This window comes from Micromys minutus (assembly GCF_963924665.1).
Source record: "Micromys minutus genome assembly, chromosome: 1".
Taxonomy (NCBI): domain Eukaryota; kingdom Metazoa; phylum Chordata; class Mammalia; order Rodentia; family Muridae; genus Micromys; species Micromys minutus.
The window spans coordinates 259,624,518-259,638,321 of NC_137969.1; the positions used below are offsets into that span (position 1 = coordinate 259,624,518).

The 13,804-nt window shown below is 43.4% G+C and overlaps 1 protein-coding gene across 1 annotated transcript in view; it reads right to left on the minus strand.

Moving 5' to 3' along the window:
- The window catches only part of DNAH11 (dynein axonemal heavy chain 11), a gene marked incomplete at both ends in the record, with an annotated part of 271,279 nt that overhangs the window by 194,078 nt on the left and 63,397 nt on the right, over nucleotides 1–13,804 (minus strand). Inside the window, 6 exons of the mRNA XM_080921133.1 lie at nucleotides 6,217–6,343; nucleotides 7,403–7,494; nucleotides 8,241–8,465; nucleotides 10,464–10,586; nucleotides 11,344–11,466; nucleotides 12,402–12,560. Coding sequence (XP_080777259.1) covers nucleotides 6,217–6,343; nucleotides 7,403–7,494; nucleotides 8,241–8,465; nucleotides 10,464–10,586; nucleotides 11,344–11,466; nucleotides 12,402–12,560 — 849 coding nt within the window. The remainder of the gene's footprint in view (nucleotides 1–6,216; nucleotides 6,344–7,402; nucleotides 7,495–8,240; nucleotides 8,466–10,463; nucleotides 10,587–11,343; nucleotides 11,467–12,401; nucleotides 12,561–13,804) is intronic.

Below are 13,804 nucleotides of genomic sequence, written 5' to 3' on the forward strand. Positions count from 1 at the left end.
GTGGCTGGCTCTTTACTCCTTCCTCAGCTCTAACCTAGGTCAGGGGCAAATCAGTCCTCCACTGTAATCTAAGATTCCCTCAGTGTGGTTTTGGGTATTTGAAGGGGTGTTTTGTGTGTTGTATGCATTTGAGTGCGAGTATGCAGCTGCATGTGTCAGAGAGAGAGAGAGAGAGAGAGAGAGAGAGAGAGAGAGAGAGAGAGAGAGAGAGAGAGAGAAACATGTATGCAGGTATAGGCCTGAGGTTCTGTTTCATGTCAGTGGTCTTTCCTGATGGCAGTCAAACTAGCCAGTCCACTTACTCTGTGGATCAGACCTCTGGTCTCCACAGGACAAGTGCTTTCTCTGTTGAGCCACTTCCCAGGTCCTCTCTCCTGAATTCCATTGCATGTGGAAAAGACAGGATTTCTGGTTTGTTTCCTTTCAATTAAAGCCATTTGTTTTGGAAACCCCCAACTGCATCTGCATCTGAGGCCTTTCTCCTCTTAGCTCTCTGCAGAAGAACATCATCTTACAGTCAAGGTGCAACACTCCCAGTGGCTACTGAGCCCCAATGCCCTAAAATCCACATGCTGAAACTTCTATTCATTCATGAAGCTAGTCAGGAGAGAAGCTGCTCATACAAACACACTGAACACAGATGTAGGTCTCTGTACAAACACACTACACATGGCTGTGGATCCTATAAACATACCGCATGTGGCCATGGGTCTATGTGTACACACTGCACAGGGATGTGGTTCTCTGTATAAACACATTGCACACAGACATGGGTCTTTGTTTCATGAGGGTCTCTATGCAAACACAATGCACACAGATGTGGTCTAGCCTATGCCCACCTAAGATCTGGCAATGCCTTTCCTCCTCTAATATTCAGGCTCTTTCTCAGCATCACCTTCATGCATGCCAACATTGGCAGTGTATAAAAACCATCTGTCTCCTTGCTTCAGTGTAGATTTCTTCAAAGATAAGTTGGCCCATTTCCTCTCCCATAGCCTAGTGTTCCCGCCCTTAAAGGGTGTTCCCTGAGCATGTGTACTGTTCACTTGTCACCAGAGGACACCTGGTGAGCTCAGTTCCACCACTGCAGCTCTCTGGCTCCCGTATTAAAATAATGTTCCTTTTTCTCTCTTTAAAAAAAAAATATTTACTTTACATATACGAGCACACTGTAGCTGTCTTCAGACACACCAGAAGAGGGCATCGGATCCAATTACATATGATTGGGAGCCACCATGTGGTTGCTGGGATTTGAACTCAGGACCTCTGGAAGATTACTCAGTGCTCTTAACCACTGAGCCATCTCTCCAACTCTAAAATAGTGTTTCAAGTGAAATTTGCTTTGACATATTTAATCTGGTACATACATAGATTTAATGTATTGATGAGCATAAAACATAATGAAATGGTTTACATTCTTTTACTAATAAGTCTTGGATAAAAATTGTGTATTTTATATTTTTAGAATATTTTGTTTAGAAATGCTCATCAAAAATAACTTCATCTCTTTAGAGTTCCTAAGATATCCAAGGTCAATGTCAGATTCAACCAAGCTGTTGTGAACCCAATAAAGTTTCCCAATAGGTGAACAACTAAATTAATCAAATTGGTTAAAATTATATATATATGTATGTGTATATATATACACACACACACACATACACACACGTGTCACTTCATTAGAGCCTACAGGCTAAAATAATTATACTTGTTACCAGTACACCTTAGAAGGGCACAAAAGAGTATCCTAGTATCACTTAAATTTATTACACTTGTTTAGCATACACAGACACGTGGATTTTTTAATAAATAATATTTAATAATAATTCATTTTTAATAAAGAATCTGTCACACATCACTGCTGCACAGGGCCTGTGAAAGCTACAAGCATGTGTAAAGTTTTATTTCTGCAGCAATAAACAAGGAAGTTCAGCCCATTGTCCTGCAGACAATCTACACTCTGAGGAGGCTGGGCTGGATTTCAAAGGGAGAGAAATCTTCAAATCCTGAGCTAAACCTAGTTTAGTGACTGCCAATTCTGGCAGCAGACATCCAGGATACCCCAAACTGAATCTCTGGCATCTCTGCCCCAGAGCCTTAAATCAGGAACCTCAGTTCACAGAAAGAAAGCAGCTTCCACATCGGACCTCCCCGCTTGAAAAGTTCAGGCTGAACAAATTCCACAATTAACTTCAGCCACTCTCTTGGACCAACATTCTTAAATTAAGTGTGGGGGGTGGGGTGGGTGAAGAATTTGAGCCATTTACAAAATGTCAGGATGAGTTATCTGCACACAAGGGTGCCTTTCATGGGCCAATTGCATTGTTGCTTCACAAGCTGCCATCTCGTGTTATCTTGGTCACACTACCAGGAGCACATTAAAGAATGTCAGCACAAAAGGCAGAGATGGACACACTCTGTTTGCTGGTCAGAAACTGATTCTAATATCGAAAATGGGGTAAGAGAAGACAGCTCAGCTACACTGTCCAAATGCATAAGACACACACAGTTATATAGTTAGTGACCAAGACTTTATAATGCATGGTGACCTTTCAGACAATGGCATGAACTATTGTGTGGCTCCAGACTACACAAGTTAGTCTAAGGACCTTACTGGTCCCAGTAAAGCAGGACCCTCTGGAGTTGCTGCTTGTGTTACCAAGGCTGGTGAATACTTCCTGATAACACTATGTTATTATCAGTATGGAAACACGTTAAATGAACTGGAATGACTCAAAGTTGTTTTCCACAGGTCCTCTACCCAAGGCAAGGGATACTTATGGCAGAAGGGGTTTGTAAGGTTGGAAGAGAAAGAAGTTGTGGACATCTTCATGAACCATTATTTGCTGGACATGATGGGCCGTTGTGAACATGAACTCACAACACCTGTTTCCTTCAGGGATGCACCCCTGAAAAGTTCCCTGCAACAGTAGGTGGTTCTACATCCATGTACATGCAGACAGCACCAATTGGGCTGATAGAGATGGGGGGGAATGGACAGGGGAGAGGAATTGGAGGAGAGAAATGGGGAATAGATGTGACCAAAACGCTGTGTTATACGTGTGCAAAATGATGCATTACATATATATATATATATAAAGTTCTAAGTAAAATGCACTGTATAAGGTTTTCAAAGTATAAAAATATTTCCTAAATTATTTCAATGAAGTTTACATCTCATGCGTTTTAAAATAATGTGACTTCTCTGGAAAATTGCAGACTCAGCCAGAAGTCAAGCCACTTCAAGGCTGATAGGTTAGGACAACTATAGACCACACCATCCCTACAGCCACGTGACCTGACCTCTCATTAGTATGGAATGAAGACCTTGTTGAGGGCTTTTGTCAACAGGGCAGTGGGACATCATTATGCCAGACATCACTGTGCTGTGCTCTAGTCTTCAGCTTCCTAATAAGTCAACATCCTTAACACTTTGTATTTTCCAGCTGTTCATTAGGATAATACCAGTCCCAGTGCTAAAAAATATGTGCCTAGAATTTTTTAAGAGTACAACCATAATTCTATGAATACAATGAGGGTGGGTTATAGCAGTGAGGCAAACTAACATTAGCTAGAAAAGACGCTTCATCAACACGGAGCTATAGATGCTTGTGACAACTACAGAGGGGTTTAAAGAGAGGCACAACACCGGCAAGTGAACTAACTTGGTATTGAAGACACGTATACCAAGTCACTGCGTGGTTTGGGTGAGCCTTTCGGCATATTTTAGTGATTAGAAGAAAACCAGGGAGACATCTCAGTCAGTACAATGCTTACCTTGCAAGCATACAGACCTCAGTCTCATCTCCAGAACAAAGGCAGGAAAGCTGGGTGGGGCGGGACAAGCTTTAAAGCCCAGCACTTTGGGGTTGGCTGGCGAGCTAACCTGTCCTATATGGTGAGTACACACACACACACACACACACACACACACACACACACACACACATTACTTAAAAGAATACTTTGCGTGATCCTCCCCTTGTGTATAGTCTAGGACTTTATCTGAGGATAAAAGTCATGGGGTGTCTGTGCACAGTGAGGGGAGTAGACGTGAGTTAGAAGGGATAAAACCCTTTATGTTCAGTCATACACATCTTAACACCCTCTCCTCATCCAATATCTTGCTGTTCCATGTGTTCAAGATTGGGGCTGAGCTTCCTCTCAGGGGTAGGTAGACAGCCCAGAGTGAGAAGCCAAAGCATTTCTTCTGTGCTAGTGGGGAAAAAGAAACAATGTATTCCTGATTTCTACCCTAAGCATAAGAAGCAAGGGGAGCTGGGAACCAAGGGGAACCTGCAGGAGTCAGTCTCCAGCATATCGCTGGCTTGGCCATCTGCTAAAGAGACAAAGGAGGAAGAAGATGGAAGCAGACAGTTGGGTACACTGGCAAAGGCAAGATCTATGGGAGTTGAGCTGGAAAGACGGCCAGCAGTTACCAACACCTGCTGCTTTTGAAAAGGATCCAAGTTACCACATTAGGTGGTTCACAACTGCCTGTGACTCCAGCTTTAGGGGATCTGCTGCCCTCTGACTTCCAAGGGCATCTGCACACAGGCACATATACATGCAAATAAACTTTTAGAAAGTCTTTTTTTTTTTTTAAGTTATGAAATTTTGGGTGAAACTAAATACCTCTGGCTAGGATTCACTTGGTTCCCTGTGAGGATTCTGGATTGTGTTTCACAACACTCAGCATGTGGGTCCTCTGCACTGAGTATGAGGGTAAACAGCAGCCCAACAGTCAGGGATAGATGAGAAACTGCAGAACGTGTGCCTGGCATGTATGAAGACCAGGTTCAGTCCTCTGCACCACAAATCACCCCCCTAAACTCTCCCCTGTAGCCACAGAAGGAAATGGACAATCTCTGCTTCCCCAAGGTGCTGCCGGAAAGTCTGGGCTTCCCGTGGAGATGGGAGATGAGCTGTGGCTGTCAGCTTAATCTTGAGCAATTGTTTTCACTGCACTCACTGATCTTTAATGAGAAAAATAGACTAATGACTTACGATACCTGCCCAAAGTGTTACCAAAGGGTCTACCTCTAATACAAAGGTATTCAACAGGGCACATTGGGGTTAAAATTACAGAAAATATTAGTACCTTGTGTTTACTGTTCCACAGAATTCACCCGGTGGGCACACATGTTTACTGTACTTGAGGGGCTGTGCTTAAAAAAAAAGACAGCATTGTCCTGTCATAGGCTTACATGTGTTTATTCTCCATGCAGGAATTTGGACTTGTATTGTAAGCATTTGAACTTGAAATGTCTTTGGGATTGGAGAGGTTAATGGAACAGCTCTCCTCTTAAAACTCCATGTCGTGAGGGCATCTGTGAGGATTTTTGGAGTGAGTGTGGTGAGGATGATTGTGTTTGAAATTAGACTTTTTAAAAGAATCTAATTGTATGCTGCATAAATATGCTAAGCATAGATGTAACCCAACCGGAGGGATTTTCTTCCCAGAGCTAAGCATGAGGACACAAATGTTACCTGAATGGGGCCCCAGAAAGTGTTGTTCCTGTTGACTCACCACTTTATCTGTAGAAATGTAACATTCGGATGGAGCATCAAGCAAAGTTATTCAGTTCAGTCTTCAAAGTTAGCTTATAACCAAGGGAAAACAATCACTACAACTACTGTATCTAGCCAGCGGCAAAGGGCACTTTGTATCGTAAACAGATAAAAGTTTTCGCAGAGAACTCCCGAAAGTATCTGGAGAAAGACTTGTCTTTTCTGAGGGACAGAAACCTCACACTGATAAAGCACCATCTTCAGTCTAGAGGCTAACACCAGCACTTTCATAACTTTAGGACATCAGCAGGGACCATGGATCTGAGGGAAAGCAACATCTTTTAAAAGTTCCGGGGACTGTTTTCGAACTGGTGCAGTTTGTCTCTGCTCTGAGATCTCAGGTCACATAAGCTAATGTAAGCACTTCACTTATGTGCGAATCTGGAAATGTATGTCACTTTTGCATGGACGGGGGGATCCAGAAGCTGAAAAGACAGGATGCTACCTTTTGCTTAGCAACAGGGCAGTTGCTCCTGCTACTCCCCCCACACAAGCCCCTCATTCCCCTCTGCTGCCGAATTAAGAAATTTAAATGCAGGTTTTCTAGTTCCTGGCATGTGTGACGTGACAGATGGCATCTGGTAATAATGAAGAAACTGGGACACTTGACTAATCAGCAGAGCAAAGGACTTCCAAAGCCATTACCTGCTTCGGCTGCGCTCCCTTGGAGAGAATGTCCAGCAAGTCTGCAGAGGAGATGAAGTAGAAGCGAGGGAACGTGAGCCGCTTGGTTTCCAGGTACTCAGCCAGGGCTTTTTCACAGAGTGACAGCCTGCATGAGCAAAGAACCTTCTTGAGCGTGTCCTGTGCTTCTGACACTGACACCTGTCATGACTCCATTCAACCAGGAAGTTCAGTATTTCACAGCTCCCCCCTTCACCTTTGACATCCTGCTTACAATCAGGACACGGTCAGGCAAGGGTGTGGGGGGCACACACATATACACTCACACACCATTATGTACCAGACTTGGGTTTATGATACTCATTGCTTCTCCTGACGAAGACTACATTTGACATTGCTCAGCTGAAGCACGCATTGCAATTGTTAGCTACAAGTGGGGCAAAGCCCTTTCCCCAGTGGGTATCTGTAAAATACAAGTGACTCTGGCCTTCTCTGGCATTTAAAGGAGCTGTGAGACCCAGAACTGCTGTCACATTATCCACACCCCTAACTGTTGACTACTAGCAACCACATCCTACCAGGAAGCATCTTGTCTGATTGGTAGTTTTGCTTGCTTGTTTTAAAGCAAAAGCCCAACTGTTCTTGTGGATGCTGTTGTGGATTATATGTTAATGTGATTTTACAAATGGCCCTTGGATTTTGACAGCATTGAGATGTTCCCTAAGGGCAATATATAGTTGAATGTATAAAGCAGGCAGGTAGCTCACATCTATAATGGAGCACTTGGAAAGCTGAGGCAGGAGGATCCTTATGAGTTCAATGATATTCTGGAATTAAAACTACTAAAAATTAACAAAGGAGGGAAACAATGAGAGAGGAGTAGAGAAATGAATGGGAATATACTTTATTATATGTAATATATACATATATACATATACATGCACACATATACAATATATACATATGTATAGATACACACATACTAACTAAAGGCCTATGAGCGAGTGAGAGCTCTCCTGGCTTTTGGCACACAGTATGTGTTTAATCAGTATATGTAGAACAATATGATGAAAGAGTTGGTCAGTTACCAGGAACCTGAACACACAAGGCAACTAGAGAGCACAAAGCGACTTCTATTACATGTGGTTAAACATCCTTAGAATGTGAAAGAAACAAGCGTCAACTGATCCCTCTGCTCCTTTCTTACCTGTGCTGGAAATCTTTAAGTTTCTCATAGAGGTGGGGTCTGCATGTTGCTTCTAAGACGTTTTTTATTGTGGCTGTCTTGAACATTAACTCCTATATAAAAGTATAACATAGGCATTAGAAATGCATCCATTTTCCTTCCATATAGGGGATTAGAATTTGAGGGTGCAGCAGGTGAGTGAACGGTGTTCCGGAGGCTCTAGGGGTACCTGGTACCGTGGTTCCTTCTGTATAAAACCCCAGCTACTGTTAGTGTACCTTCACTGAACAGTCATACCTGTTTGTCTTCACAGCATCTCTCATGCCACAGTGACAGCCTTGAACAGTTGATAGAGAGATAGTGTCATGGTTTGCATATGCTCGGCCCAGGGAGCAGCACCATTAGAAGGTGTGGTCTTGTTGGAGTAGGTGTGTCACTATGGGTGTCAATTTAAGATCCTTGTCCTAGCTGCCTGGAAGTGAGTGTTCTGCTAGCAGCCTTCAGATAAAGATGCAGAACTCTCAGCTCCTCCTGAACCATGCCTGCCTGGATGCTGCCATGTTCCCACCTTGATTGATAATGAACTAAACCGATGAACCTGTAAGCCAGCACCAATTAAATGTTGTCCTTTATAAGTCTTGCCTTGGTCATGGTGTCTGTTCACAGCAGTAAAACCCTAACTAAGACAGATGGCAAGATTTGTAAAAACGTAAACTTTCAGTTTCTGACTATGTACTGTAATGCACAAATTGCATTTTATAACTCTAACATATTATAATTTTTTTTACTGTTGTGTTTTACGTGGGTTTGAATGTTGTGAAAACTTTACTAGAACAGGACAGACCTGTTTTTGACAAACCTTAAATTCGGCATCTACTTCATCAAACCTTCTGGCATCTTCCACAAGCTGGATTCGAATATCTTCTGAACAAACGAAGATGCTTTCCAAGTGAGACCAGGTTCGCTGGACTTGCATCCAAGTAAAGATGACTGCATCGGCTACATTTAACTTGTTTTGCCAGCTTAGGACTTGTTCGATGAAGTATTCCACGTACTTGCTCTGAAGAAGAGTCTGCAATTGAACCTAAAAGGCAGCCAGGCACTTGTCAGAGAATGACTGGGGTACTCAGGGACGTGAGGATGGCTGTCTTGCATGCTCCTGTGTACTTGCACCTTGTATGGAACCCAGACAGGCTCTATCAAACTTTTATAAAATGAGCCAAATGTGTAGCTTGCTGACTTATTTAACCAAAAAAATGAGATGTATTTAACATGTCTTCTACAAGAAGGCGATGCCTTCTGTGTAGGCAAAAAAAAAAAAAAATCTAAAGTACTTGTTTTGAGATCATAAGGACCTGAGTTTTCATCCCTGCAAGTGCCCACATAAAGAAAGCTAAGTGTGTTGGCACACCCTTGTAATATCTATCATGGGAATAGACAGAGACATGCAGAGCCCAAGGGCTCAGTGGCCAGCCCAGCCTAGCCAGCTAGTCCCAAGTCCCATGCGAAACTCTATCTTAATAAACAAACAAACAAACAAACAAATAAATGAATGAATGAATAAATAAATAAAACCACCTAATGTATATTAGGTACAGCTTTCACAATTATTCTTCCTCACTTGGCCCCATACGCCCTGTGAATACATGTGTAAGCAAGGAGAACTCAGAGAGTAAAACTTCCCACATGCTTCCTCTTCCCTCCCAGCCAACTGCTATGCTCTACAGCCATCTTGTCACCAAGACTTGCAGGCAAGAGTGTGACAGTCACTTCTCAACATGATCAAATTGAAATCTCGGAACTTCACTGTGTCATGACCTCCCATTCTACCTCACTCTAAGGATTTAATACATGCAATTCCTCTTTGAAGTAAAATCTCATCCTTGGCTTCTATGCAATATCCTGCTCCCTTATTTCCCTGTGCACAGTCTCTTACCCTTCCCCACCTATTCTGTTGTTAACCAAATATAGCCTCCCTTGAGGCACTAGGCCATAGCTTCTTTCTCTCGGTATCTGGCTCACTGGATACTGACAATGGCCTCCCAACCTTCCTGATACATGAGCCTTTGTGCTGGGCTCTAGCTGACCTTTGCCTTTATAGAAATGGTGCTCACACCAAATCAACCCAGAATCTTGGTGCTCCCAGGGTCTAGGTTTATGGCTCATCACAGTGACAAACATTTCCTTCTCAGATGCTCATCTACATTTCTTCTCACAAAGGTCTCAAGGGATGCCCCTCTCTTTAGCTTTACAATTCAAGCCATATATGCTGTGCTCACATCTGTGTCTCCAGGCTTACTATGCCTTATTATCACGGGAGGGGGGGGGAATATATTCCAAGGACTCAAAAACAATTGGCCCTTGAGAGGTGACTGCTTCCTAATGTTGCAGCAGATACCACTAACATCATTGGCCCCTGACATAGCTTTCCTTTCCTGGTGGTCCTTATTTGGCCAGTGTCCCCTTTAAGGCCAGCCTAAGCATCATCTCCTCCAAGGAACCCAACATTCTCACATTTCCAATTGCTTCTCACTAGCCTCCAAGAAGTATGTCTTTCCTCAGTCTTCTGGGAGTCTGTCTGTCTCTCCTCAGTCTTCTGGGAATCTATCTGTCTCTCCTTAGTCTCTTAGGAGCCAGTATGTCTATTCTTAAGTCTCCAAGGAGTCTGTCTGTCTTTCCATAGTCCCATAGGAGTCATTCTGTCTATCCTTAATCTCCTAGGAGTCTGACTGTCTCTTCTTAGTCTTCTGGGAGTCTGTCTGTTTCTCAGTCTCTTAGGAGTCAGTCTATTAAGTCTCCTAGAAGTCTGTCTGTCTCTTGGTTTTTTAGGAGTCTATCTCTTTTTAGTCTTCTGAGAGTCTGTCTGTCTCTCCTTAGTATGCTACAGGACTTCCTTTGTGTCATCTGCTGAACTGCAACACCCTGAGAGCAGGTATTCATACTTTGAATGTCAGACGATCCCACACCTGGAGCCTGGCATGAGTAGGTGCTCAGTAAAGAAATAAATAGGACTTTGCATGTGATTTTGAAAAATCAATGTCTAAAATTGTTAATTAAAATTTATTTTAAAAATCCATGTTACCTGGTTGTGTTCTAGAGTCTCAAAAAGCTGTTCATCAGACTTCAGCAGTGGGGTGCCTGTTCTATGGTGAGTCTCATAGGAAAACTCCAGGGCTTCCCAGGTGTGACTGATATCCATGAGAACCTAGCAATTAGAAGAATCTGCTAATTAAAGTGCGTCCACATTAAATTTAGGGCCAATATTCTAGCCATGATCTAGAATTCCAAAAAGTTTAATATTGAAGTTCATATTTATAAATAAATTATAATTATGAATTATAAGCAAGTATTTGTAAGTGATTAAAATTAGAATCAATAATCTTTCAAATGTGACCAGCCTCACTTTCTTTCTTTAGATGATTCATGGTGACAAGACTGGGCTGTAAATGCTGTCACCCCAAAGGACAGAGCCTCACACTAATCCTGTTGGATCTGAGTTTTACATGCTGCTCCCTGAAGGGTTACAAGTACAAGCATATTTAAAAAGCCGTCCCAAGGGCAGACATTGTTCATATATTACTCAGCATGAGGTAGATGAAGGTAGGACCTGAAGGTGAATCTCAGGCTCCCAGACAAACCTAGATAAGTTAATTACGTTCCTATGCCTCAGTGTCCCCTTTTTACACCAGAAATAATAGCTGCTTACTATTATGAAAGGCCAACTGTGTTAGCTTAACACTTAGGAGTGGTGCTTGCTGAAAAGGGAGAGCTACACAGTCGGCCCCTACTCCCCCCAATCAGGGCTGACCCTCCTATTGCTGCATGTCCTTTGCCTCTGAGTAATCCTGTATCCTGCCCAGGGCACCCAGCAGCAGAGGAAAAACTTTAATATATGCTTCCACACTTCCAAATAGCTCCTATGCAAGGCCAGAACCACAGCGACCCGTGCGCAAGGATGGTACCTTCTCTGTGCCCAGCTCCTTCACGGCCTTATCCACAATGTCTCTCACGTCGTCTTCTACCCGGTGCAGCTGCACTGCCAGCAAGTCTGCCAGCGTTGTGCTGTCACTGATTGAGAATCTGACCTGATTAGGAAGAAAGAGAGATGCAGTAATATAGCCTTAGCGCATGGCTCCTGAGCCTTCATCCAGTCACGCCGGCAGAACCGGGGCCAAGTCTCCGTCACGTTCAAACACAAAGCTGTCTTCTGCTTTGTACCCTTCTATTTTCAACCCGTTTCCTATCACCTGTGCCCATAATTTTTAAAGAAGACCCCCACAGACTTCCTACTCTTCATTTATTATCATCTGCTGGAAACCCCAGGAACCAGAAGGCAGCCCATTTGTCTTTTCTTCCTGAAATGCCCAGCTCACAGAACATAATTTCTGAATGCTTGTGAAATGACCTAGTTTCACCACTAATTTAATCCTAGTAGCTTGGCAAAAATTACCCTTACTTGTTCGGGTTCATCAGGTGAAAGAACTCATGTTCGTCTCTACATCCCTTTCCCCCACATCCCTTCACCAAGGGTTTGGTTAGCAAGCACTTGGTCCTTCCAAATGATAAGGGGTCCGGCTAAATGGCTGCAGAAAAGCTATCTTGATTGAAGTCCTGTGGGGACAGTGCTCTGTTTACGGGAGGCTATTGTCCTCTCTGGAAACAGGCAGAATCTGTCCCAGGATAAAAGTAAAAACAAACCCAAACTATAGAAGCAACTTTCTTGAGGTCACATAGCCAAGAAGATATAAAGGGGGTGAGGGAGTGGGATTATTGAGTTCCCATCATCCATTGTTCTTCAGGGTGAGCAGCAGCAGCTCCTTGGGTTCCCATCATCCATTGGTCCTCCTGGTAAGCAGCAGCGGGCTCCTTGGGTTCCCATCATCCATTGGTCCTCAAGGAACCTGAGCTCATGCATAGGATTGGAGGCTTCCCAACATGTTCCACTGTACCTCAGATGATGCAAGCTAGGAGTGACCCCTTAAGTAGTTACTACCTCATGAAGGTGACCCCAGTTACGCACCCCAATGGCCTTCATCAGCTTCTGCCAATGCCTGTCCCTGAGGGCAGGATTCTGCAACTCTGCGATGGCTCTCAGGGAGGTTGTCATGTCCTTCACAGTGCCTTCCAGGCCTGAATAAGCATCCCAGACACGGACAGCCTTGTCCAGTGACCAAATTTCCTAAAGAAATAAAAGGGGAAGGCCTAGATTCCTATACACAGCAATATTACACATATAAATTATCTCCTTTGGGAGAATACATAGATCCTTTCTCCATCCATGGATTAGGAAATTCAGTGATGTTATGTAAGAGTCCAGCTTGGGCCATATACAATAAACAATTGAAAAAAAACCTACTTTTGTCTTTAAACAATAAAAAAAATATACAAGAAAGAGCACACTGGATTCTTTATATCAATGGCTCTCAACCTGTGGGTTACAACCTCTTTGGGGATGAATGACTCTTTCATGAGGGTCACCTAAGACCACTGGAAAACACAGATATCTACATTATAATTCATGACAGTAGCAAAATTACATCTATGCAGTAGCAATGAAAATAAATGTATAAATAAATGTATGGTTGGGGGTCACCACAACATAAGGAATTGTATTAAAAGCTCACAGCATTAGGAAGGCTGAGAACCACTGTTCTAGTCTATGGACTGACCTAGAGAAATGCAAAGGAATCTACTCCAAATTAAGAATCCACTATGAACAAGATGCCTAGGTTCCAGAGTCTCTTAAACAGGAGAGCTAACTGGAAACGCCATGGAAAATCAAATTCAGAAAGGTACAGGCTCTGTGTCCTCCAGGAACACTAGTAAAATCAGGTGAATGGCACTACCCTGGGATATCTAGTTCATCTGGGTGGACCCTGGAAAGGCTGCTTATTTGTATCTTTCTTACAGTCTGCACTCGGCTTTTATCCTGGTCCTGGGGACAATGATAAAAACCCATAAAACCAGGTAAAAGATTGTGCAGATAAAAAAGGCCTTCAGTTGTAGTGGGGTTGTCACCACCCGGATCATGGGATTTGAGACTTTGGTAATAAGGGAGAACAAGTTGAGTGCAGAACTCAACCAGCAGTGAGGACATTGCTAAGGAGGAAGAAAGCAAAGAGCCCACCTGCTTCTTCCCTCACTGCCCAGTTTCTCCCTTCCTTCCTTTACACTATGCAGGCTTTGCTCAGGAGCCTTCGAAGCAGGTGTGTCTGTCAGCCCATCCCTACCAGGAGGGCTTGGCATTTTTAACTCCCCTTTAACCTACTCTAAGAATTTCTGCTTTCTTCAGGGCACATGCAGCTAGGAGGATGAGTCAAGGCAGTAAGTTCACCTAAGCAAAGCTCTGTGTGTGCAGAACCCTCTGGGGGTGGGGGAGAGATGCTGGAGTAATCACCAAGGACAGATGTGAACCCAACAGCC